This window comes from Dendrobates tinctorius, unplaced genomic scaffold (genome assembly GCF_039654945.1).
Source record: "Dendrobates tinctorius isolate UK_male_01 unplaced genomic scaffold, ASM3965494v1 ptg000058l, whole genome shotgun sequence".
NCBI classification, from domain to species: Eukaryota; Metazoa; Chordata; class Amphibia; order Anura; family Dendrobatidae; genus Dendrobates; species Dendrobates tinctorius.
This window is the reverse complement of record NW_027361726.1, coordinates 9,345,049-9,371,082: the sequence shown is the minus strand read 5'-3', so window position 1 is coordinate 9,371,082 and position 26,034 is coordinate 9,345,049. Positions and strand designations below refer to the sequence as shown.

The 26,034-nt window shown below is 43.5% G+C and overlaps 1 protein-coding gene and 1 long non-coding RNA gene across 2 annotated transcripts in view; one reads left to right on the top strand and one right to left on the bottom strand.

Moving 5' to 3' along the window:
- LOC141092116 (uncharacterized) overlaps positions 1-22,385 on the top strand; it is a 36,454-nt gene extending 14,069 nt beyond the window's left edge. Inside the window, exon 2 of the long non-coding RNA XR_012232686.1 lies at positions 22,092-22,385. This is a non-coding gene — a long non-coding RNA (uncharacterized lncRNA). The remainder of the gene's footprint in view (positions 1-22,091) is intronic.
- Positions 1-26,034, bottom strand: part of AMN (amnion associated transmembrane protein) — a 100,817-nt gene that overhangs the window by 41,636 nt on the left and 33,147 nt on the right. Inside the window, exons 2-3 of the mRNA XM_073578019.1 lie at positions 19,677-19,798; positions 18,868-18,912 (exon numbers count right to left, since the gene is read on the bottom strand). Coding sequence (XP_073434120.1) covers positions 18,868-18,912; positions 19,677-19,798 — 167 coding nt within the window. The remainder of the gene's footprint in view (positions 1-18,867; positions 18,913-19,676; positions 19,799-26,034) is intronic.

Here is a 26,034-nt window from a genome sequence, read left to right as displayed (position 1 = left end):
GTAGTAGTCCGGTAGCTCTGACGGGATGATGTGGGATATTAGGGGTAGTAGTCCGGTGGCCCTGGCTGACGGGATGATGTGGGATGTTAGGGGTAGTAGTCCGGTGGCTGTGACGGGATGATGTGGGATATTAGGGGTAGTAGTACGGTGGCTGTGACGGGATGATGTGAGATATTAAGGGTAGTAGTCCGGTGGCTCTGACTGATGGGATGATGTGGGATATTAGGGGTAGTAGTCCGGTGGCTCTGGCTGATGGGATGATGTGGGATATTAGGGGTAATAGTCCGGTGGCTCTGGCTGATGGGATGATGTGAGATATTAGGGGTAATAGTCCGGTGGCTCTGGCTGATGGGATGATGTGGGATATTAGGGGTAATAGTCCGGTGGCTCTGGCTGATGGGATGATGTGGGATATTAGGGGTAATAGTCCGGTGGCTCTGGCTGATGGGATGATGTGGGATATTAGGGGTAATAGTCCGGTGGCTCTGACTGATGGGATGATGTGGGATATTAGGGGTAATAGAATCAAAGAATCATAGAATCGTAGAGTTGGAAGGGACCTCCTGGGCCATCTGGTCCAAACCCCTGCTCAAAGCAGGATTCGCTAAATCATCCCAGTCAGATGTCTGTCCAGCCTCTGTTTGAAGACTTCCATTGAAGAAGAACTCACCACTTCTCATGGTAGCCTGTTCCACTCATTGATCACTCTAACTGTCAAAAAGTTTTTTCTAATATCTAATCTGTGTCTCCTCCCATTCAGTTTCATCCCATTGCTTCTAGTCTTTCCTTGTGCAAATGAGAATAAAGTTGATCCTTCTACAATGTGACAACCCTTTAGATATTTGTAGACAGCTATTAAGTCTCCTCTCAGTCTTCTCTTTTGCAAACTAAACATTCCCAAATCCTGCAACCTTTCCTCATAAGACAGGGTTTGCAGACCGGTCACCATTCTAGTCGCTCTTTTCTGAACTTGCTCCAGTTTGTTGATGTCTTTTTTAAAATGTGGTGCCCAAAACTGGACACAATATTCCAGATAAGGTCTGACCAAAGAGGAGTAGAGGGAATTAATGACTTCACGTGATCTAGACTGTATGCTTCTGTTAATACATCCTAGAATTGCATTTGCCTTTTTTTGCTGCTGCATCACACTGTTGACTCACATTCAGTCTGTGATCTATTAGCTCGGTGGCTCTGGCTGATGGGATGATGTGGGATATTAGGGGTAGTAGTTCGATGGCTCTGGCTGATGGGATGATGTGGGATATTAGTAGTCCGGTGGCTCTGGCTGACGGGATGATGTGGGATATTAGGGGGAGTAGTCTGGTGGCTCTGGCTGACGGGATGATGTGGGATATTAGGGGTAATAGTCCGGTGGCTCTGGCTGATCGGATGATGTGGGATATTAGGGGTGGTAGTTCGGTGGCTCTGGCTGATGGGATGATGTGGGATATTAGGGGTAATAGACCGGTGGCTCTGGCTGATGGGATGATGTGGGATATTAGGGGTAATAGTCCTGTGGCTCTGGCTGATGGGATGATGTGGGATATTAGGGGTAGTTGTCCGGTGGCTCTGGCTGATGGGATGATGTGGGATATTAGGGGTAGTAGTCCGGTGGCTCTGGCTGATGGGATGATGTGGGATATTAGGGGTAATAGTCCGGTGGCTCTGGCTGATGGGATGATGTGGGATATTAGGGGTAGTAGTCCGATGGCTCTGGCTGACAGGATGATGTGGGATATTATGGGTAGCAGTCCGGTGGCTGTGACGGGATGATGTGGGATATTAGGGGTAGTAGTACTGTGGCTTTGACGGGATGATGTGGGATATTAGGGGTAGTAGTCCAGTGGCTCTGACGGGATGATGTGGGATATTAGGGGTAGTAGTCCAGTAGCTCTGACGGGATGATGTGGGATATTAGGGGTAGTAGTCCAGTAGCTCTGACGGGATGATGTGGGATATTAGGGGTAGTAGTCCGGTGGCCCTGGCTGACGGGATGATGTGGGATGTTAGGGGTAGTAGTCCGGTGGCTGTGACGGGATGATGTGGGATATTAGGGGTAGTAGTACGGTGGCTGTGACGGGATGATGTGAGATATTAAGGGTAGTAGTCCGGTGGCTCTGACTGATGGGATGATGTGGGATATTAGGGGTAGTAGTCCGGTGGCTCTGGCTGATGGGATGATGTGGGATATTAGGGGTAATAGTCCGGTGGCTCTGGCTGATGGGATGATGTGGGATATTAGGGGTAATAGTCCGGTAGCTCTGGCTGATGGGATGATGTGGGATATTAGGGGTAGTAGTTCGATGGCTCTGGCTGACGGGATGATGTGGGATATTAGGGGTAATAGTCCGGTGGCTCTGACTGATGGGATGATGTGGGATATTAGGGGTAATAGAATCATAGAATCATAGAATCGTAGAGTTGGAAGGGACCTCCTGGGCCATCTGGTCCAACCCACTGCTCAAAGCAGGATTCGCTAAATCATCCCAGTCAGATGTCTGTCCAGCCTCTGTTTGAAGACTTCCATTGAAGAAGAACTCACCACTTCTCGTGGTAGCCTGTTCCCCTCATTGATCACTCTAACTGTCAAAAAGTTTTTTCTAATATCTAATCTGTGTCTCCTCCCATTCAGTTTCATCCAATTGCTTCTAGTCTTTCCTTGTGCAAATGAGAATAAAGTTGATCCTTCTACAATGTGACAGCCCTTTAGATATTTGTAGACAGCTATTAAGTCTCCTCTCAGTCTTCTCTTTTGCAAACTAAACATTCCCAAATCCTGCAACCTTTCCTCATAAGACAGGGTTTGCAGACCGGTCACCATTCTGGTCGCTCTTTTCTGAACTTGCTCCAGTTTGTTGATGTCTTTTTTAAAATGTGGTGCCCAAAACTGGACACAATATTCCAGATAAGGTCTGACCAAAGAGGAGTAGAGGGAAATGACTTCACGTGATCTAGACTGTATGCTTCTGTTAATACATCCTAGAAATGCATTTGCCTTTTTTTGCTGCTGCATCACACTGTTGACTCAAATTCAGTCTGTGATCTATTAGCTCTATTAGCTCAGTGGCTCTGGCTGATGGGATGATGTGGGATATTAGGGGTAGTAGTTCGATGGCTCTGGCTGATGGGATGATGTGGGATATTAGTAGTCCGGTGGCTCTGGCTGACGGGATGATGTGGGATATTAGGGGGAGTAGTCTGGTGGCTCTGGCTGACAGGATGATGTGGGATATTAGGGGTAATAGTCCGGTGGCTCTGGCTGATGGGATGATGTGGGATATTAGGGGTAGTAGTTCGGTGGCTCTGGCTGATGGGATGATGTGGGATATTAGGGGTAATAGTCCGGTGGCTCTGGCTGATGGGATGATGTGGGATATTAGGGGTAATAGTGTGGTGGCTCTGGCTGATGGGATGATGTGGGATATTAGGGGTAATAGTTCGATGGCTCTGGCTGACGGGATGATGTGGGATATTAGGGGTAGTAGTCCGGTGCCTCTGGCTGACGGGATGATGTGGGATATTAGGGGGAGTAGTCCGATGACTCTGGCTGACAGGATGATGTGGGATATTAGGGGTAGTAGTTCGGTGGCTGTGGCTGACGGGACGATGTGGGATATTAGTGGTAGTAGTTCGGTGGCTGTGGCTGACGGGATGATGTGGGATATTAAGGGTAGTAGTCCGGTGGCTCTGGCTGACGGGATAATGGGGGATATTAGGGGTAGTAGTCCGGCGGCTTTGACGGGATGATGTGGGATATTAGTGGTAGTAGTCCGGTGGCTCTGGCTGACGGGATGATGTGGGATATTAGAGGTAGTAGTCCGGTGGCTCTGGCTGACGGGATGATGTGGGATATTAGGGGTAGTTGTCCGGTGGCTCTGGCTGATGGGATGATGTGGGATATTAGGGGTAGTAATCCGGTGGCTCTGGCTGATGGGATGATGTGGGATATTAGTAGTCCGGTGGCTCTGGCTGACGGGATGATGTGGGATATTAGGGGGAGTAGTCTGGTGGCTCTGGCTGACGGGATGATGTGGGATATTAGTGGTAGTAGTTCGGTGGCTGTGGCTGACGGGACGATGTGGGATATTAGTGGTAGTAGTTCGGTGGCTGTGGCTGACGGGATGATGTGGGATATTAAGGGTAGTAGTCCGGTGGCTCTGGCTGACGAGATGATGTGGGATATTAGGGGTAGTAGTCCGGTAGCTCTGGCTAACGGGATGATGTGGGATATTAGGGGTAGTAGTCCGGCGGCTGTGACGGGATGATGTGGGATATTAGTGGTAGTAGTCCGGTGGCTCTGGCTGACGGGATGATGTGGGATATTAGGGGTAGTTGTCCGGTGGCTCTGGCTGATGGGATGATGTGGGATATTAGGGGGAGTAGTCTGGTGGCTCTGGCTGACGGGACGATGTGGGATATTATGGGTAGTAGTCCGGTAACTCTGGCTGATGGGATGATGTGGAATATTAGAGTGAGTGTGTCTATGCGGAGTGGGCGGGGCTATACACTCAGCTTTATATATATATAATCATTATAATTTGTTATAACTAACCGTAGTTAGTTACTATGCACGGGGAGCGCCGGGCTCTTCAGCTAGTGTTTAATAAAAATTGATTGAATTTCCATTCTCGTATGAGTGGTTAATGGATACTGTATATCCGTATGTAGGTTATTATACAATTAAATACACTGCATATAGGTATATATATAAAAAAAACTATTAATGGGGAGACGGATACGGATATGTCTGCATCCTGGATTAACGTTATATGTCTTTTGAAAATTTGTATGAATAATATACATTATACACATTCAATCTCTCCTTTGTCCAATAGGTGGCGGCATTCTCTGCAGGTTTATCTAGAAGGAAGCGCATCAATAACCTCATGTAACCGCTGCGGAAACTACCCAGGCTTTATAATAAAGAAATTCCTTGAGTGTAACCAAATCAGATTACACGAAGCCCCTGAGCTCACCGACCGCCACACAATACACAATCCGCCTTCCTCCTTTCATAATCTTATTTCCAGAGACTTCAAACATTTTCTACTGTTTATAATCACAACTGGAAATTCCAGAATATTCCCTGAGCTCAATGTATCAATAGGGGAAATGAAAAAAAGAACATGTCCAAATCATATTGTACCCAATTGGGCAGAAACTGTGAGTGCAGCTCTGAAGTATAATACATGATGTAACTCAGGATCAGTATTGTATATACACAGTGACTGCACCAGCAGAATAGTGAGTGCAGCTCTGGGGTATAACACAGGGTGTAACTCAGGATCAGTAATGTAATGTATGTACACAGTGACTGCGCCAGCAGAATAGTGAGTGCAGCTCTGGGGTATAATACAGGATGTAACTCAGGATCAGTAATGTAATGTATGTACACAGTGACTGCACCAGCAGAATAGTGAGTGCAGCTCTGGAGTATAATACAGGATGTAACTCAGGATCAGTAATGTAATGTATGTGCACAGTGACTGCACCAGCAGAATAGTGAGTGCAGCTCTGGGGTATAATACAGGAGGTAACTCAGGATCAGTAATGTAATGTATGTACACAGTGACTGCACCAGCAGAATAGTGAGTGCAGCTCTGGAGTATAATACAGGATGTAACTCAGGATTAGTAATGTATGTGCACAGTGACTGCACCAGCAGAATAGTGAGTGCAGCTCTGGGGTATAATACAGGATGTAACTCAGGATCAGTAATGTATAGTGCGTGCAGCTCTGGAGTATAATACAGGATGTAACTCAGGATCAGTAATGTAATGTATGTGCACAGTGACTGCACCAGCAGAATAGTGAGTGCAGCTCTGGAGTATAATACAGGAGGTAACTCAGGATCAGTAATGTAATGTATGTACACAGTGACTGCACCAGCAGAATAGTGAGTGCAGCTCTGGAGTATAATACAGGATGTAACTCAGGATTAGTAATGTATGTACACAGTGACTGCACCAGCAGAATAGTGAGTGCAGCTCTGGAGTATAATACAGGATGTAACTCAGGATTAGTAATGTAATGTATGTTCACAGTGACTGCACCAGCAGAATAGTGAGTGCAGCTCTGGAGTATAATACAAGATGTAACTCAGGATCAGTAATGTAATGTATGTACACAGTGACTGCACCAGCAGAATAGTGAGTGCAGCTCTGGGGTATAATACAGGATTTAACTCAGGATCAGTAATGTAATGTATGTACACAGTGACTGCACCAGCAGAATAGTGAGTGCAGCTCTGGGGTATAATACAGGATGTAACTCAGGATCAGTAATGTAATTGTACACAGGGACTGCACCAGCAGAATAGTGAGTGCAGCTCTGGGGTATAATACAGGATGTAACTCAGGACCAGTAATGTAATGTATGTACACAGTGACTGCACCAGGAGATGTGAGTGCAGCTCTTGGGTATAATACAGGATGTAACTCAGGATCAGTAATGTAATGTATGTACACAGTGACTGCACCAGCAGAATAGTGAGTGCAGCTCTGGGGTATAATACAGTATGTAACTCAGGATCAGTAATGCAGTTGTACACAGGGACTGCACCAGCAGAATAGTGAGTGCAGCTCTGGAGTATAATACAGGATGTACAGTGGGGAAAAAAAGTATTTAGTCAGTCAGCAATAGTGCAAGTTCCACCACTTAAAAAGATGAGAGGCGTCTGTAATTTACATCATAGGTAGACCTCAACTATGGGAGACAAACTGAGAAAAAAAAATCCAGAAAATCACATTGTCTGTTTTTTTTCATTTTATTTGCATATTATGGTGGAAAATAAGTATTTGGTCAGAAACAAAATTTCATCTCAATACTTTGTGATATATCCTTTGTTGGCAATGACAGAGGTCAAACATTTTCTGTAAGTCTTCACAAGGTTGCCACACACTGTTGTTGGTATGTTGGCCCATTCCTCCATGCAGATCTCCTCTAGAGCAGTGATGTTTTTGGCTTTTCGCTTGGCAACACGGACTTTCAACTCCCTCCAAAGGTTTTCTATAGGGTTGAGATCTGGAGACTGGCTAGGCCACTCCAGGACCTTGAAATGCTTCTTACGAAGCCACTCCTTCGTTGCCCTGGCGGTGTGCTTTGGATCATTGTCATGTTGAAAGACCCAGCCACGTTTCATCTTCAATGCCCTTGCTGATGGAAGGAGGTTTGCACTCAAAATCTCACGATACATGGCCCCATTCATTCTTTCATGTACCCGGATCAGTCGTCCTGGCCCCTTTGCAGAGAAACAGCCCCAAAGCATGATGTTTCCACCACCATGCTTTACAGTAGGTATGGTGTTTGATGGATGCAACTCAGTATTCTTTTTCCTCCAAACACGACAAGTTGTGTTTCTACCAAACAGTTCCAGTTTGGTTTCATCAGACCATAGGACATTCTCCCAAAACTCCTCTGGATCATCCAAATGCTCTCTAGCAAACTTCAGACGGGCCCGGACATGTACAGGCTTAAGCAGTGGGACACGTCTGGCACTGCAGGATCTGAGTCCATGGTAGCGTAGTGTGTTACTATGGTAGGCCTTGTTACATTGGTCCCAGCTCTCTGCAGTTCATTCACTAGGTCCCCCCGCGTGGTTCTGGGATTTTTGCTCACCGTTCTTGTGATCATTCTGACCCCACGGGGTGGGATTTTGCGTGGAGCACCAGATCGAGGGAGATTATCAGTGGTCTTGTATGTCTTCCATTTTCTAATTATTGCTCCCACAGTTGATTTCTTCACTCAAAGCTGGTTGGCTATTGCAGATTCAGTCTTCCCAGCCTGGTGCAGGGCTACAATTTTGTTTCTGGTGTCCTTTGACAGCTCTTTGGTCTTCACCATAGTGGAGTTTGGAGTCAGACTGTTTGAGGGTGTGCACAGGTGTCTTTTTATACTGATAACAAGTTTAAACAGGTGCCATTACTACAGGTAATGAGTGGAGGAAAGAGGAGACTCTTAAAGAAGAAGTTACAGGTCTGTGAGAGCCAGAAATCTTGATTGCTTGTTTCTGACCAAATACTTATTTTCCACCATAATATGCAAATAAAATGAAAAAAAAACAGACAATGTGATTTTCTGGATTTTTTTTTCTCAGTTTGTCTCCCATAGTTGAGGTCTACCTATGATGTAAATTACAGACGCCTCTCATCTTTTTAAGTGGTGGAACTTGCACTATTGCTGACTGACTAAATACTTTTTTTCCCCACTGTAACTCAGGATCAGTAATGTAATGTATGTTCACAGTGACTGCACCAGCAGAATAGTGAGTGTAGCTCTGGAGTATAATACAGGATGTAACTCAATCAGTGTATGTGTGAGCACTGTGTCTCTAATGACACAAATACTGATGGGAGCAGCCTGTCCAATCAGCAGCTGCAACAGTGTGAAGTGTTGGGGGGTGTATGTATGTATGTATTGTGCTGCTTTCACAAATACAGGATCACTGCTGTGTTCTTTCCAATGCTGGAATAATGATAAAGATGAGTGCTGGTGGAAGTTTACTGCCAGCCAGTGAGTGGGCAGTGGGTGGTGCTGGTCACTGGAGCTTGCTGGGAGTTTGGTGGAGCTTCGCACATACACAGCACCAAAGCTGTTGCTGTGTGAAGGCATCAGTGACACAGAGCTGTCTCATTCACACAGCAGAGGCTTTGTCACACAACAGATTACATCAGTGACTGCCATCCCCTGTGCAGATTAGAAGCTGCAGACCCCCATCACTGGCCATCACACAGTCTGTTCTCACTGCTGCCAGCAGCCTGGGACAGTGAGGGAAGGAATTTCTGATAATGAGTTATGTATTGTAATCATGGAGTGGCCCAGAATACAGGACGATTTTCCCTCCTCACTAGATTCACTTTCCATAGAACACTGTTCAGCGTGTGTCTGGGGGAGGAGCAGCTGGGTGGTTCTGCTCTCTGCAGTGAGGCTGCTGGAGGGGAAGAATTCGTTACTGTGTGATGAGGGCTTCTTCATGTGGACGGGGAGGGCCTGTAGCTATGGAGGGTGGGGTTGTTGCTATAGATGGCATGTTTGGAGTAGAGTAGGAGGTTATGACTAGTTCTCATTTCAATGCCATAACACACCCCCTTGGACGTTCTGTTCAGAATATCTAGAAAACCGTGCAAACTAGTGACAGAAAGTAAATTACTTATTGTCATAATTCTGCAGCCCAGATATGTACTGAGATTATGTGAAAAGCCCGGACAACCCCTTTAATTCTGCTTTTTTCACATTACTTAGGTAGATAGTAGGATATTTTTGGTGCAATACAGACAATTATTAGATATGAGGTCACCAGAGACCTGTACAAATTGCTTTAGTGCCTAGATCCCTATAGATTGCGTGTTAGGGTTAATCAATCTCGCTCACTCATTTCCGGTCAGTCGTACTGATTAGTTTCCTATTCATAATGTGATAAATTAGTGGAGATAAATGATTCATAAGAGATGGGAAGAGTCTGATGTCACTTGGGTCAGTGCCAGACTACAGTATACATGAGACAACAGGGGCAAACACATTGTACTAAGCGTCCGCTGTCTGCTCAGATCCTATTACTCCAGTGTTAGTCACAAGTCAATGATAATCAGCAGAGCTCCCACATCTTCACAAATTCTTGCATATCATGAGCCCCAGATGAATTTCTGTAATAATACTGTATTGGGATGGAAATGGACAACACTAGGAGGAGGCTGTATAACGCTGTATGTAGTGAGCTCCCTCTAGTGGTAGCTGTATAAATTTGTATGTACAGTGCTCCCCTACTGATGACTGTAAAAATGTGCATGTACAGAGCTCCCCCTAGTTGTAGCTGTATAAATCTGTATGTTGTGAGCTCCCTCTAGTGGTGGCTGTATAAATCTGTATGTACTGAGCTCCCTCTAGTGCTTTCTGTATAAATCTGTATGTAGTGCTCTCCCTCTAGTGGTGTCTGTATAAATCTATATGTAGTGAGCTCCCCCTAGTGGTGGATGTATAAATCAGTATACACAGAGCTCCCCCTAGAGATGACTGTATAAATATGTATGCAGTAAAATCCCTCTATTGGTAGCTGTATAAATCTGTATGTAGTGAGCAGGGCCAACTTTAGGCAAAGTGGGACCCTGGGCAAAAGTTTAAAATGGGGCTCCAAATGCTTACATATTGCTCCATCACACAGAAGCATTTTTGTTGTATTTACATGCGCTGAGTTCAGGCCGTTAAACGAGTGTGATCAACAATATTGAAGTTGTTTGACACTTATTTCCTGGCCTCTTTACACCAGCTGAGGAACAATGATGGGGACAGAACAATCACTATTAGATCAATCTGTCCCCATACAGTATCATGTTGTCAGCAGCATATCTGCAGTTTTCACCAGGTGATGTGCTGCTAAGAACAATGATTGCAGAAACAATCTAATCACCCGATGAACAGACAGCATTTTGCTTGTTTAATATAATACACCCCATAGTCCTCCATATAGTATAATACACACCATATAGTGCTCCACATAGTGTAATGTACACAACAGTCCTCCATATAGTATAATGCGTACCCCATAGTCCTCCATATAGTATAATACACTCCCTCATAGTCCTCCATATAGTATATTACATTCCCCATAGTCATCCATATAGCATTACACCCCATAGTCCTCCACATAGCATAATGCACCCCATAGTCCTCCACATAGTATAATGCACCCCACAGTCCTCCATATAGTATAATGTGCACCACAGTGCTCCATATTGTATAATACATACCCCATAGTCCTTCATATAGTATAATACACTCTCCATAGTCCTCCGTATAGTAAAATACACTCCCCATAGTCCTCCATATTGTATAATACACTCCCCATAGTCCTCCATCTATTCAAATACACTCTCCATAGTCCTCCATATATTAAAATACACTCCTCAGTCCTCCTTATAGTATAATACACTCCTCAGTCCTCCATATAGTATAATACATTCCTCAGTCCTCCATATGGTATAATACACTCCTCATAGTCCTCCATATAGCATAATGCACTCCCCATAGTATAATGCAACCCATAGTTCTTCATATAGTAAAACGCAGGTCCCATATAGTACATAGCATAATGCACCCCACAGTCCTCCATATAGTATAATGTGCACCACAGTCCTCCATATTCTATAATGCACACCCCATAGACCTCCATATAATATGAGCCCAATAGTCCTCCATATAGTATAATATACTATATGGAGGACTATAAGGAGTATAATACACTCCCCATAGTCCTCTATTCAGTATAATACACTCCTCAATCCTCCATATAGTATAATACCCTCCTCATAGTCCTCCATATAGTATAATACACTCCTCAGTCCTCGATATGGTAAAATACACCCCTCAATCCTTCATATAGTATAATATACTCCTCATAGTCCTCCATATAGTATAATGCACTGCTCATAGTATAATGCACCCCATAGTTATTCATATAGTATAATGCATTCCCCATAGCCCTCAATACAGTATAATGCAGCCCCCATATAGCATAGTGCAGCCCCCTCAGAGTATAATGCAGCGCTCATATAGTATAATGCAGCCCCCCTCAGAGTCTAATGCAGCCACCCCACAAAATATAATGAAACCCCCTCATAGAGCAAAATGCAGCCCCATAGAATATAATGTAGACCCCTCATAGAATATAATACAGCTCCTTCATATAGTATAATATAGTATATATACTGCTCAAAAAATAAAGGGAACACAAACAACAGAATATAACTCCAAGTAAATCAAACTTCTGTGAAATCAAACTGTCCACTTAGGAAGCAACACTGTTTGACAATCAATTTCACATGCTGTTGTGAAAATAGAATAGACAACAGATGGAAATTATTGGCAATTATCACGACACCCTCAATAAAGGAGAGGTTCTGCAGGTGGGGACCACAGACAACATCTCAGTACCAATGCTTTCTGGCTGATGTTTTGGTCACTTTTGAATATTGGTTGTGCTTTCACACTCGTGGTAGCATGAGACGGACTCTACAATCCACACAAGTGGCTCAGGTAGTGTAGCTCATCCAGGATGGCACATCAATGTGAGCTGTGGCAAGAAGGTTTGCTGTGTCTGTCAGTATAATGTCCGGCGCTACCAGGAGACAGGCCAGTTCACCAGGAGTAAAAAAAACTGGAGTCTGAACTGAGAAAGTAAGTTAATGTGTATGCACAATGTAAGTGCATATTAACACATGACCATTAACCAGACAAAACAAAAAGCAAAAAACACAAATATCCTAAAATAAAAAATAAACTGCAAATAATGCATAAAGGTAATAATAATAAGGGTATTTAGCAAACACAATTTTGATCAAAATAATGCTGTTGTGAAAATAGAATAGACAACAGATGGAAATTATTGGCAATTATCAAGACACCCTCAATAAAGGAGTGGTTCTGCAGGTGGAGACCACAGACCACATCTTAGTGCCAATGCTTTCTGGCTGATGTTTTGGTCACTTTTGAATGTTGGTTGTGCTTTCACACTCGTGGTAGCATGAGACAGACTTTACAACCCACATAAGTGGCTCAGATAGTGCAGCTCATCCAGGATGGCACATCAATGCAAGCTGTGGCAAGAAGGTTTGCTGTGTCTGTCAGTATAGTGTCCAGAGGCTGGAGGCGCTACCAGGAGCCAGGCCAGTACACCATGAGACATGGAGGGGGCCATAGGAGGGCAATAACCCAGCAGCAGGACCGCTACCTCAGCCTTTGTGCAAGGAGGAACAGGAAGAGCACTGCCAAAGCTCTGCAAAATGACCTCCAGCAGGCCACAAATGTGCATGTGCACATTTGTGCAAATGTGCACGTCTCCCAACACCGTGCAGCCCTCCAAAGAAATGCCACCCCACACCAATACTGACCCACTGCCAAACTGGTCATGCTGAAGGATGTTGCAGCCAGCATATCGCTCTCCATGGCGTCTCCAGACTCTGTCACGTCTGTCACTTGTGCTCAGTGTGAACCTGCTTTCATCTGTGAAGACCCCTGTTGCCAATCCTGGTGTTTTTTGGCAAATGCTAAGCATCCTGCAAGGTGTTGGGCTGTGAGCACAACCCCCATCTGTGGACGTCGGGCCCTCTGACCATCCTCATGGAGTTGGTTTCTAACCATTTGTGCAGACACATGCACATTTGTGGCCTGCTGGAGGTCATTTTGCAGGGCTCTGGCAGTGCTCCTCCTCTTCCTCCTTGCACAAAGGTGGAGGTAGTGGTCCTGCTGCTGGGTTGTTGCCCTTCTATGGCCCCCTCCATGTCTCCTGGTGTACTGGCCTGTCTCCTGGTAGCGCATCCAACCTCTGGACACTACGCTGACAGACACAGCAAACCTCCTTGACACAGCTTGCAATGATGTGCCATCTTGGATGAGCTGCACTATCTGAGCCACTTGTGTGGGTTGTAGAGTCCGTCTCATGCTACCACGAGGGTGAAAGCACAACGAACATTAAAAAGCGACCAAAACATCAGCCAGAAAGCGTTGGTACTGAGATGTGGTCTGTGGTCCCCACCTGCAGAACCACTCCTTTATTGAGGGTGTCTTGAAAATTGCCAATAATTTCCATCTGTTGTCTATTCCATTTGCACAACCGCATGTGAAATTGATTGTCAATCAGTGTTGCTTCCTAAGTGGACAGTTTGATTTCACAGAAGTTTGATTTACTTGGAGTTATAGTCTGTTGTTTAAGTGTTCCCTTTATTTTTTTGAGCAGTGTATATAAATAAATAAATAACACAATACTCATCTCTCCTCGTCGCTACCCCACTGATCCCGGCTCTGCTCCGGTCTCAGCAGCTACACTGCCGTCTGCCCAGCACACAGCATGGTGCGGTGATGTGATGTCATCACTCTAAGGCTGTGTCAGAGGCAGAGGAGAATGATGGGGGAAGGAGCGTCATGTGACGCTTTCTCGTCCATCATTGCTTTCAACTGTATCGGTCGCCATAGCGGACGTGTGGTGTGCCGCTACTTGTGGCACGTCACTTGTGGAGGGCCCCTGGGGGAGCGGGGGTCCTAAGCTGCCGCCTAGTCTGCCGACCCATAGCTCTGGCCTGGGTAGTAAGCTCCATTTAGTGGTGACTGTATAAATATGCATGTAGTGTGCTCCCTCTAGTGGTGGCTATATAAATCTGCATGTGGTGAGCTCCCTCTAGTGATGACTGTATGAATCTGTATGTAGTGAGCTCCCTCTAGTGGTGGCTGTATAAATCTATATGTAGTGAGTTCCCCCTAGTGGTGGCTGTATAAATCTCAATGTAGTGAGTTCTTCCTAATGGTGACTGTATAAATCTGTATGTAGTGAGCTCCCTCTAGTGGTGGCTGTATAAACCTGTATGTAGTGAGCTCCCCCTAGTGGTGACTGTATAAATCTATATGTAATAAGCTCCTCCTAGTGGTGACTGTATAAATCTATATGTAATGAGCTCCTCCTAGTGGTGACTGTATAAATCTGTATGTAGTGAGCTCCCCCTAGTGGTGACGGTATAAATCTATATGTAGTGCGTTCTCTCTAGTGGTGGCTGTATAAATCTGTATGTAGTGAGTTCCTCCCAGCAGTGACTGTATAAATCTGTATATAGTGACCTCCCTCTAGTGGCAACAGTATAATTTCATATGCAGTGAAATTGGTATCACCTGTATCAGCTTTTCCCAGGACAACCTAAATAGATACATGGATATTCATCAAATCATTTTCTTTTTAGGGTCAGTAAATAGCCTGACATTTGGCCATGCTGTCACAATGTAATGAGGATGTAGATGCATGAAACAGAACATCTCTCATTCACTCAGGCATGCCGCAGTCTGCACTCACTGACGGATGCTGACACAAGCAATACATTTCCATGGCAACTCTTACCTTGAAAATATATTTTTTGCTACTCTCCGCAATAGCAGTGAATACTATACAAAAGGAGAAAACATGGCTCAGCGACAGCCCTTTATGCGAGGTGATGGCTTATTACACCGATATGACTCCTGGAGGAGCAGTACCTGCACCCAAGCTTCCTCATATCAATATGGAGCTGAGCAGTTGTCACTCCCCTCCCTCCCCCCTTAGGCCATGTGCACACGCTGCGGATTCTGCTGCGGATCCGCAGCATTTCTGGCTCTGCGGGTCCGCAGCAGATTTAGCTGCGTTGTACAGTAGCTTTGTTTTCAATGGTAAACTGAAAAACGCTGTGCACATGCTGCGGATTTTTCTGCACGGATTTGCTGCAGGTTCAAATCTGCAGCATGTCAATTCTTTGTGCGGAATCTGCTGAGGTTTTACACCTTCTCCATTGTAGAGGTGTGAAACCGCAGGGCTAAACTGCAGATAAACCGCAGGTCTTTTGACCTGAGAATTTACCTGCGGATTTTTCCAAATCCGCGTGGAAAAATCCGCAGCACCTAAAACTACGTGTGCACATAGCGTTACAGAACCTGACTCAGCAGGGGGCGATGAGAGCACAGAAGTCGCCACCATTGTAAAGAGACTTTAAACCTGTGCTGCTCCTCAGTACTTTGGCCAAACAGATGGCCGTTGACTGGATGATGGCTCAGCCGATCAATCTCTCCCTACATCTGTGGAGATACAAAGGAGCGCTCGTCTGCCAAGAGTTGCCCCCATAAACATTGAGCCAGAGTGACCCACTTATTGCTAGGGACATAATGCTGAAAGTGTGGCCAGCAACGAGTGGGATTAAGTAAAAGGGAACATACAGAGAAAAAAAAAAAAGTTTCTAGCAAAAAGTTTGTAGCTTTCAAACTTAATTTTTTTTCCTTACTTCTGTATGTTAGTGATTTGCTTATAGGCACTTTAATAAAAGTGACTGTACAGGTGGAATTCCTAGCCATAAAGTCACCAGAGACCAGGCCATATCCCCAGGAGAGGAAACAGCACCTGCGCAGGTTTGGGAGGCGGCATCTTGTCATGTGTCCTAATAAAGGATGACTGGTCGATCAGCGGACACAACACGTGGAGGAAACGACTGCAATCAGTTACTGTTTATTCCTCCAGAAACCTGTTTGCTTCCCGTATTTGGGGAATTCCAGGCCTAGGGAAATGCACAGGTAAAAAAGGTGCGAAACAAAGCTCAAGACTTTCCTTCAATAAACACTGACCCCAGAAATGATTGATACCAGGAAGCTGATAATCTCGCCCTTCATGGCTCGTCAGTTTCAAGGAATTCATGCATCAGTTTCCTCCTATTTTGTTCCATTTTTGGACACCTGGCACCTCAGGGTATGGTATTGTCATGGGGTGGAGATCTGGGATTCAGATCTTTTTATAGCAGATGTGGGGGGATTTTTGCTTCTAAATTCATATGGGGAGAGGAAGAGGGTGGGTCTGAAGTCCTGACAGGGCAAGTAGCAAAGAGACCCATATCGAAAAAGTTTCACAGCTACAGGCAATAAATGTGCACAATGGTGTCACCACAAAATGATAATTGTGTATATAGATGTCACAGTACAAGGATAATACACAGTGCAGTCACAGCACAGAGATAATTGTGTACATAGATGTCACAGTACAGGGATAATACACAGTGGAGTCACAGAACAGAGATAATTGTGAACATAAATGTCATAGTATAGAGATAATACACACAGGGCTGTCACAGCACAGACATAATTGTGCACATAGATCTTGCAGTACAGAATAATACACAGTGGAGTCACAGCACAGAAATAATTGTGTACATAAATGTCACAGTACAGGGATAATACCCACAGGGGTGTCACAGCACAGATAATTGTGCGCATAGATGTCGTACTACAGGGATAATACTCAGTGGAGTCACCGCACAGAGATAATTGTGCACATAGAGGTCAGAGTACAGTGATAATACACACAGGGCTGTCACAGAACACAGATAATTGTGCACATAGATGTCACAGTACAGGGACAATACACAGTGTAGTCACAGCACAGAGATAATTTTGTACATAGATGTCATAGTACAGGGATAATACACACAGGGCTGTCACAGCACAGACATAATTGTGTACATAGAAGTCATAGTACAGGGATAATACACACAGGGCTGTCACAGAACAGAGATAATTGTGTACATAAATGTCACAGTACAGGGATAATACCCACAGGGGTGTCACAGCACAGATAATTGTGCGCATAGATGTCGTACTACAGGGATAATACTCAGTGGAGTCACCGCACAGAGATAATTGTGCACATAGAGGTCACAGTACAGTGATAATACACACAGGGCTGTCACAGCACAGAGATAATTGTGTACATAGATGTCATAGTACAGGGATAATACACACAGGGCTGTCACAGAACAGAGATAATTGTGCACATAGATGTCACAGTACAGGGACAATACGCAGTGTAGTCACAGCACAGAGATAATTGTGTACATAGATGTCATAGTACAGGGATAATACACACAGGGCTGTCACAGCACAGACATAATTGTGCACATAGATGTTACCATGCCGAATAATTCACAGTGGAGTCACAGCACATAAATAATTGTGTACATAAATGTCACAGTACAGGGATAATACACACAGCGGTGTCACAGCACAGAGATAATTATACACGTAGATGTCATACTACAGGGATAATACACAGTGGAGTCACCGCACAGAGATAATTGTGCACATAGAGGTCACAATACAGGGATAATACACACAGTGATGTCACAGCACAGGGATAATTGTGGGCATAGAGGTCTCAGTACAGGGATAATACACACAGTGATGTCACAGCACAGGGATAATTGTGCACATAGATGTCATAGTACAGGGATAATACACACAGAGTTTTCATGGTGCAGAAAGTGATGTAACATTTTATTGGTTATGGTCATTCAGTTCTCCATTTTCAGTCGTGTGCCGCTTGTCAGTCTGTCGGGCAATGTCGTGTCTGATGCTGTAGTGAACTTAGTACAAGTCCCAGAGCAGAACCTCCAGGAATGAATCCTACGGTGACAGCCACACAAGTCTGCTTCACATCTTCTCCTTCTACCCTCAGCCTGGTGGAATTTTACCTCTTTATCAGACTATCTAGATTATATGTTATCTGTGCGATATTAGACCTGCGGTATACATATAATTTATGGGTTCGGTTCCTTGTTTTCCTATTTCGCAGCGGGATTTTCCACTTTATGGCGTTATCATCACTCCTGTGCTCCTGCTGGGTGGCCTCCCCCGGGGTGAGACATGTATGTGCAGATCTCCAAACCCCACTTATTAAGAATCCTAGGGAAATCCCTGCGAGGGGGAAGGAGAAGGAAAACCTTCTTTGTGATCTTAGCTAGATCTGCGCTGTCACCACCGCACCATACTGCCTGCATGCTGGCTTCCTATGGGCTGATGTAGCAGAGCTGAAAGATAATTTGGCGATTTCTTCTATGCGCGATAATAGACTAAATGTAACAAGTTTTCCTACTGTCTTTAAGGTAGTAGATAACTATTCCTCCACCATGCTTTATACTGCAGCTTTGCTTGCTCAGATTGGCTGCCCAGATCAGCCAGAAGCGATGACATGGAAAGAGTATTTCTAATGTAGCGAGGGAAGAATAATTGCAATTTATGAGCAACTAAAACTAAAAGAGTCTGAAAAAGAGTCGGTCTTATACATTTTCCATTTAACGAGATTATAAAAACATGCCTACTTTCTTCTGAAAAAAGCGCCACGTCTATCTACAGGTTGTGTCTGTTATTGCAGCTTAGCTCCACTGAAGTGAACAGAGCCAAGCTGCAATACCGCACACAACCTGTGGACAGAGGTGGAGCTGTTTCTGGCAGAATGAAGCAATGATTTCTAAAGATTTAGTTAATGCTTTTAGCTGGAAAATGTTGACTGAGGTAGAAGAGTTGTAAATATAAGGGAATTCTTACCAGATCGGTCAATGCGTGGGGCGACTGTACGAAAATGGAGACCCTCTGTAGAGTGAGAACATTACAGTCAGCTAGCAGACAGCATATATGGGAAGCAGAGGTTAAAGAAATGGGGCTCACATCATTCCTGCCAACAAAATGGTGCCCTGCGGTGATCGGTCTGGCAGACTGGTTGGGTCATTATTAACTCCTGCAGTCCGGTGCATTAACCCTAAATACCCAGTGCATATATTAAGGGGTCGCTTCATCAGAGATGAAAACTAAATCTCCGAGCACGCCAAAATACTCAGAGGACACCCGACCATGCTCCGGAAAACCCGAGCAACGAGTATACTCGCTCTTCACTACTTGAGATCCATTTCCAGTTAGGAAAGCATAGCTGACTTCTTCCAAAAACAGCGCCACTCCTGTCCATAGGTTGTTTCTAGTATTGCATGCTCAGCTCTACTGATCTGAAGGAGGCTGAGCTGCAATACCACACATAGCCTATGTACAGGTGTGGCACTGTTCTTTTGTAACTGCTTCTTTAAAAGGTGTTGTCCAAGATTAGAAAAACATGGCTGCTTTCTTCCAGAAACAGCGCCACCTCCGTCCATGGGTTATGCATGGGATTACAGCTCAGCTGGGTTTACTTCAACGGAGCAGAGTTGCAATGCCAGACACAACAGACGATCAAGGGTGGAACTTTTTGTGAAGGAAAGCAGCCATGTTTTTCGAATTCTTTACAATCTCTTGAAAGGGTTCATATTCTGTGCATGGGATCAGGAAGCATGCTTGTTGGCGGTTTCCAGACATAAGACCCATTATACCTGGTCTCCTGGGAACACCGCAGAGTCCTGGCCACAGGGAACTCTCTGCTCCTTCCAGTTGGAGGCATTCTCAAAGTTTGTATCTGGGATCCAGCTCCTGTACGTGGCGTCTGATGGGGCAACTAAAATAATAAATGAGAAATATTTACAAAAATGCCACAAAATAGAAAGCAAAAGGAAGGAAAATAAACAGGAGCCATCAAGAATGGAGCAATGTGGATGTCAGGAGACTGTACTAGGTGGTAGCAAATAAGGGCCCAAGGTCGGCGCCTGTCTGCACGCTTACAAACTAAAGGGGAGAGGGCTTTTTTTTGGAAGCCTCATTGCCCAGTATGGCAACTATGTAACCTGCAACTTGCAGGACAGATCAATACATGCAGGGTCCTTATTTAATAAAAGGTGGAAAATTGAAGATTTAGCCATCCCACGGCCCATATATTGCTGCCATGCAGTTTGCGTGGGTTTCCTCCAGGTATTCTGGTTTCCTCCCACATTCCAAAGACATACTGATAGGGATTCTAGATTGTGAGCCCCATCGGGGACAGTGATGATAATGTCTGTAAAGCGCTGTGGAATTAATGGCGCTATATAAATGAGTAAAATAAATAAATAAATGCAGTTCCTAGAAACGGTGAGAAGTCGGCTGTTATCAGGGACAGAGTTTGGGGGGCTTGCGATAAATACACTTCTAATTCATCCAAAAATTTACCCCATTTTGGAACTTAAGTAAAACTAATATCGGCTCCACCGCTGGACTTGGCAGTATTTCGGTTTCAGTCTCTGGGGTCATCACATTTTGCAGAATTGCTCCCAATTTTGACTTTTCTTTGTTAAGTTTCATTGTATCAGTTTCTTTCTCAGGCTTTTTTTTTCGGTGTCTTGATATTACAGGTCACATCCAGTCATTAGCAAACTAGATGTGTGAGAAATATTGAGATTAAAAGAGCAAAAAAATTTTTTAAAAAATCCCTGCATATAATTCCCCTCTTATCACTGTATCACTATTGATAATTATTGCGATCGCTATCATGGAGGTTTTCACTCATCAGTCCTGAGGGAGCACAGATAAAAAGTCTCACCCCCCAGTAAAGACCTTCGGGACTTATCTGTGACCTACAAACTGCGTCTCCTTTATTACACGGCGACTCTGCTAATATGGAAAACGGTCACCGGAAAACAAAGTAACGAGCCCCCGATTCACCATTCACAGCGATGATCTGCACCTTGATTTATAGAAGGATCGCACCTTCTTTTTTAAAAAAAAAAAAGCACAAATAGAAAAATGCAAAACTTCCTTGCGGTGAAGACATCATATAAATGGAGGAGGCCCATGTGACTTTTTTAAAGCTTTTACTTGTGATCACATGGTCATAACTGAACCCCATTTCTACATGTTATGTTCTGTAGGGCTTACCGTAAATGTGATTGCTCAGAATTGTGCATTGCCTACTGTCTACTACAGAACTGAGTTGCAATGCCACACAAAACCTGCAGACAGGGGGTGGCGCTGTTTCTGGAAGAAAACAGAACTTTTCTTTTCCTGGACAATCCCTTTAAGAGATTATCAAATTGAATCTTGAAACTTCTAACCCAGAGAGGAAGTGGTCTCATTACACAGATGAAAGGTGGCGAGAGACCACTTTACATGAATGTTCTGATTTCAACTAGCAAATTGTCAGTCTTCGTCTTGGTAATAAGTGAAGAATGCAGTCAGTTTTCATTTTTGAGATTTCATTTTTTTTTCCCTATAACTTTTTTTTACTTTTATGTACACATAGTCGTATGAGGGCTCATTTTTGTGTGACAATTTATAGCTTTCAATGGCTCTATTTATTATATTGTACAATGTAATGAAAGCAATAAAAACAAAAAGGTTTATAGCAGTATTATCTTTGTGCCTTTTCATATTGTGGTGGAACAGTCAATCATTCTCTAATGGGGTTCACTTTGTGACTTCTCTAAGTCAGTTTGATTACAGTAATACTAAATCTGTATGGTGCTCTTTACTAATTTAGCTGCTAAAAAAAAAAATATTCAGAACTTTATAAATAAAAAAACGTTTTCTGTCATCTTTATCAAAGAGCCCTAACTTTATTATTATTCCATTTTTTGGGGGTGTTTATGGGTTTGTGTTTTTTCGTGCCGTCCTGCGGTTTTTAATGCCACAATCTTTGGGTACGTACAATGCTTTGATCACTTTTATTAAAAAAAAAAAAAATCTAAAATTTTGGCATGTTTCTAATGTTTAAACTTTATGACATGTACGTTATGGTGAAATATCATTTTATACAGATTAGAATTTTACAAATGCGACAATACTAAATATAATTTTATTTATTAATTTTTTTGTTTGTTTTAAATGGTAATAAAAGGGTGAATCAAATTTTAATAACTTTTATTTTCACTACATTTTAGACTCTCCTTCCCCCAGAGGACCTGAAACTGATTGATCGATTACCAGTACTATATAATAGTATAGTACTGGAGATGATATTGGAAGTCACGGTTCCTTATGGAGATCACAGCCTGTTTGGAGCAATCTCATATCCTGAACCCACCCAGTGATGTAACAGCAGCCAGGTCTGAAGATCCGTGATTGCCGGGCGACATTATTGTTGCAATGATTTAACCATGGACCCATTTCCAAAAATAGTATACAAAAAAATTTGAAAAAAATAAATAAATAAAAATAACCTGTTTCATCCCCGATTATTATGGCTCATGCTCATTTGTGAGAAATACGGACAAGTGCAATCTGTTAAAAAAATCGGATTGCACTCGGACCAATGTTATTCAATGGGTTACATCTTATCTGCAATTTTTTTTCTCAGCTGAAATGGGACTGAGAAAAAATTGCAGCATGCTGCGATTTGCTGCGTATCTCAAACGAGACTCGCCAATGCAAGTCAATGGGTGCGAGAAAAAAATCACACAGCTCTCGCACCATGCGAGTGTTGTCCGATTTTTACGCACTGGTGTCCTCTGAAAAGCCGACAAATCCTGTGCAGCTACAGTAAAATCACACTGACAGCTTAGAAAAGGATAGATAGGATAGATATATACACATAGAATACATAGATATATACATGTCAGTGACACAAACACATATATATGTATTTATATTAGATAGATAGATAGATAGATAGATAGATAGATAGATAGATAGATAGATAGATAGATAGATAGATAGATAGATAGATGAATAGCCTGTAATTCATATGCGGTGTACAGTAAAATCACACTGACAGATTAGAAAAGAATATATATATACACATAGAATACATATATATATATATATATATATGTATATAGATGTCAGTGACACATGCACACATATATATGTGTGTGTGTATTTATATTGAAGAGAGATACATAGAAGAATAGCCGGTAATTCAGCTGCCGGCTTCAGTAAAATCACTGCAGGAGCCAACAGGATAGGAGAGATGGATTACAGGCAGTAAATCCATATAGAATAGGTAGATATATAGATTTCAGTAACAAATACAATTAGTATAGTGTGTGTGCAAAATACTGGACATGTATTTAATTAATAAAAGATTATTTCATGGATATAGTTAATAGCCAGCAATGGCTATGCAGACAGCTAACGGGCTGATGTTAATAGCCAAAGAAGGGACCATGGATAGTGCCCCCCCCCCTCCATCTAAAGACATCATGTCTCAGCCGCCCCAGAAAAGGCACATCTTTCTGGCACAAAGCCTTGCTCTTCCCAGTGCCCTGTCGTGGTGACATCAAGCCCCGAGGTTAGTAATGGAGAGGCGTCAATAAGACACCCCTATTACTAATCCCATAGTCAAATTGTAAAGAAAGCACAGACATCCATTAAAAAATCCTTTATTTGAAATAAAGACACAGACCCCCTTTATTATTCTTAATTAAACCATACTTACAAACACACCTAATCCATGTGATTCCCTCAATCTCCTGTAAAAAATAAAGAAATAACAAACCAACAATATACCATATTTGTCCATCATTGTGTCCCACGCCGTAATCCATATCTGGGGGATATACAGTTTACAACCAGGACGGTGCCAAGATGAGACCGCCCCGGCTGTAAACCACTGATTAATGAGGAGATGCATCCAGCGCAGCTTCAGTGACATCACTTATATACACTGAAGCTGTTCTCACAGCCAGGCTGAACTGCTGTGAGCTCAGGACCGTGAGAAAATGACAGTGAAGAGGTCACAGCAGTTCAGCCCGGCTGCAAGAACAGCTTCAGTGAATAGCGGTGATGTCACTGATTCTGTGTTTCCTCACAGTCTGACCCGCGCTGAACTCTGGAGAGTGCAAAAATGAACTGGCATTTTCCCATGCTCAATAGTTCAGCGCGAGTCAGGCTGTGAGGCAGCGCAGCATCAATGACGTCACCGCTAGTCATTGAAGCTGTGCGGGCAGCATCTCCTCATTCATCAGTGGTTTACAGCTGGGACAGTCGCATCTTGGCATTGTCCTGTTTGTAAGCTGTATATCCCCCAGATATGGATTACGGCGTGGGACACAATAATGGACAGATATGGTATATTGTTGGTTTGTTAATTTTTTTATTTTTTACAGGAGATCGAGGGCGTCGCATGGATTAGATGTGTTTGTAAGTAATTAAGAATAATAAAGGAGTCTGTGTCTTTATTTCAAATAAAGGATTTTTTAATGGGTGTTTCCTTTACAGTTTGACTATGGGATTAGTAATAGGGGCGCCTTATTGACGCCTCTCCATCATTAACCTCGGGGCTTGATGTCACCACTACAGAGCACTGGGAAGAGCAAGGCTTTGTGTCAGAAAGATGCGCCTTTTCTGGGGTGGCTGAGAGCTGATGTTTTTAGACGGGGGGGGGCACTATCCATGGTCCCTTCTTTGGCTATTAACATCAGCCCGTTAGCTGTCTGCATAGCCATTGCTGACTATATGTGTATATATCTATTCTTTTCTAATCTGTCAGTGTGATTTTACTGTACACCGCATATGAATTACCGGATATTCTTCTATCTATCTATCTATCTATCTATCTATCTATCTATCCATCTATCTGAAAGGTGACATCAACCCCCTAACTATTACCCCATATGCCATTGCTACAGGGCAATGGGAAGAGCAAGGCTATGTGCCAGAATTGGCGCACCTTAGAGATGCACCTTTTCTGTGGCGGCTGAGAGCTGATGATTTAGCCAGGGGGGCCACTATCCATGGTCCCTGCTTTGGCTATTAACATCAGCCCTCAGCTGTCTGCATAGCCATGGCTGGCTATTAATTATAGGGGGACCCCAAGCCATTTTTTTCCTTGAAATAATCTTTTATTAATTAAATACATGTCCAGAATTCTGCGCACACACTATACTAATTGTATTTGTTACTGACATTTATATATCCACCTATTCTATATGGATTTACTGAAACTTTGGCAACTCAAGAATATAAGACACATCCGAAACCGCGAGAGTACTTTGTGCAAATTTTCCTGCCAAAATGCGTAAAAGCGATTTGCTCCAATTACTGCTGCTGCTGGGTCTTTTTTCCCACAGGTGTCTGCATCTGCACCCAAATACACAACAGAAATCTGCTCCCATTGTGTTTTTTGTTGCTTTTTCAATCTATTTTCCTCCTTCTTGGTGTGGATTGACTGACTTTCATCTGCTTTCTAATGTCGAAATGCTGCGATTCTGCACCTATTAACATACAGTTCTGCAGCGTTTTTGGGTTTCCAGGTCATTAAATCACATCCACCTTACTTAAATTATTAAACATAACAGATTTATTTAATTTTTCGGCAAAAACATAAATAAAAACAATTTCCTCTACATGGGAACGTGAACTTGCTATGGTAATCCTGAGGGTGTCAGCACCTAAATTACAACTTGTGGAATTTAGGAATCATAGAGAGTTAGAACCCGTATGTGCGGGAGCAGAAATCTTGGCGCCTGACGGTCCCTGTGCGACATTAGAAGGTACCAGTATTATTAAAGGCACATTTATGACTATTTCAGTGTTAATGCAGTTTTCTGCAAGTCGTCATCCCTATCTCCACGGCTGAATAAAGAAATATTGTAGAAAGATTGGAAACACTGAAAAATGACAAAAAAACCAAGTCTGTGGAATATTAACATTTTATGCTTTCCACTCATGGACTGTATTATTCTGTGGGGGAACCCCAGTGACGGACCCCGGCAGCTGCCTGCCTCTGGATTCAACTAGCTATCACCAACCCATACGGTTCTGATGTGAGAAACATTACTACAAGCCGTACTTACTGACTGACAGGAGTGACAGCAGGATCTGTACAGTCCTCATGTTCTCGGAGAGGTGACTGCAATGATCCCTGCACCTTGACCTCTGTTG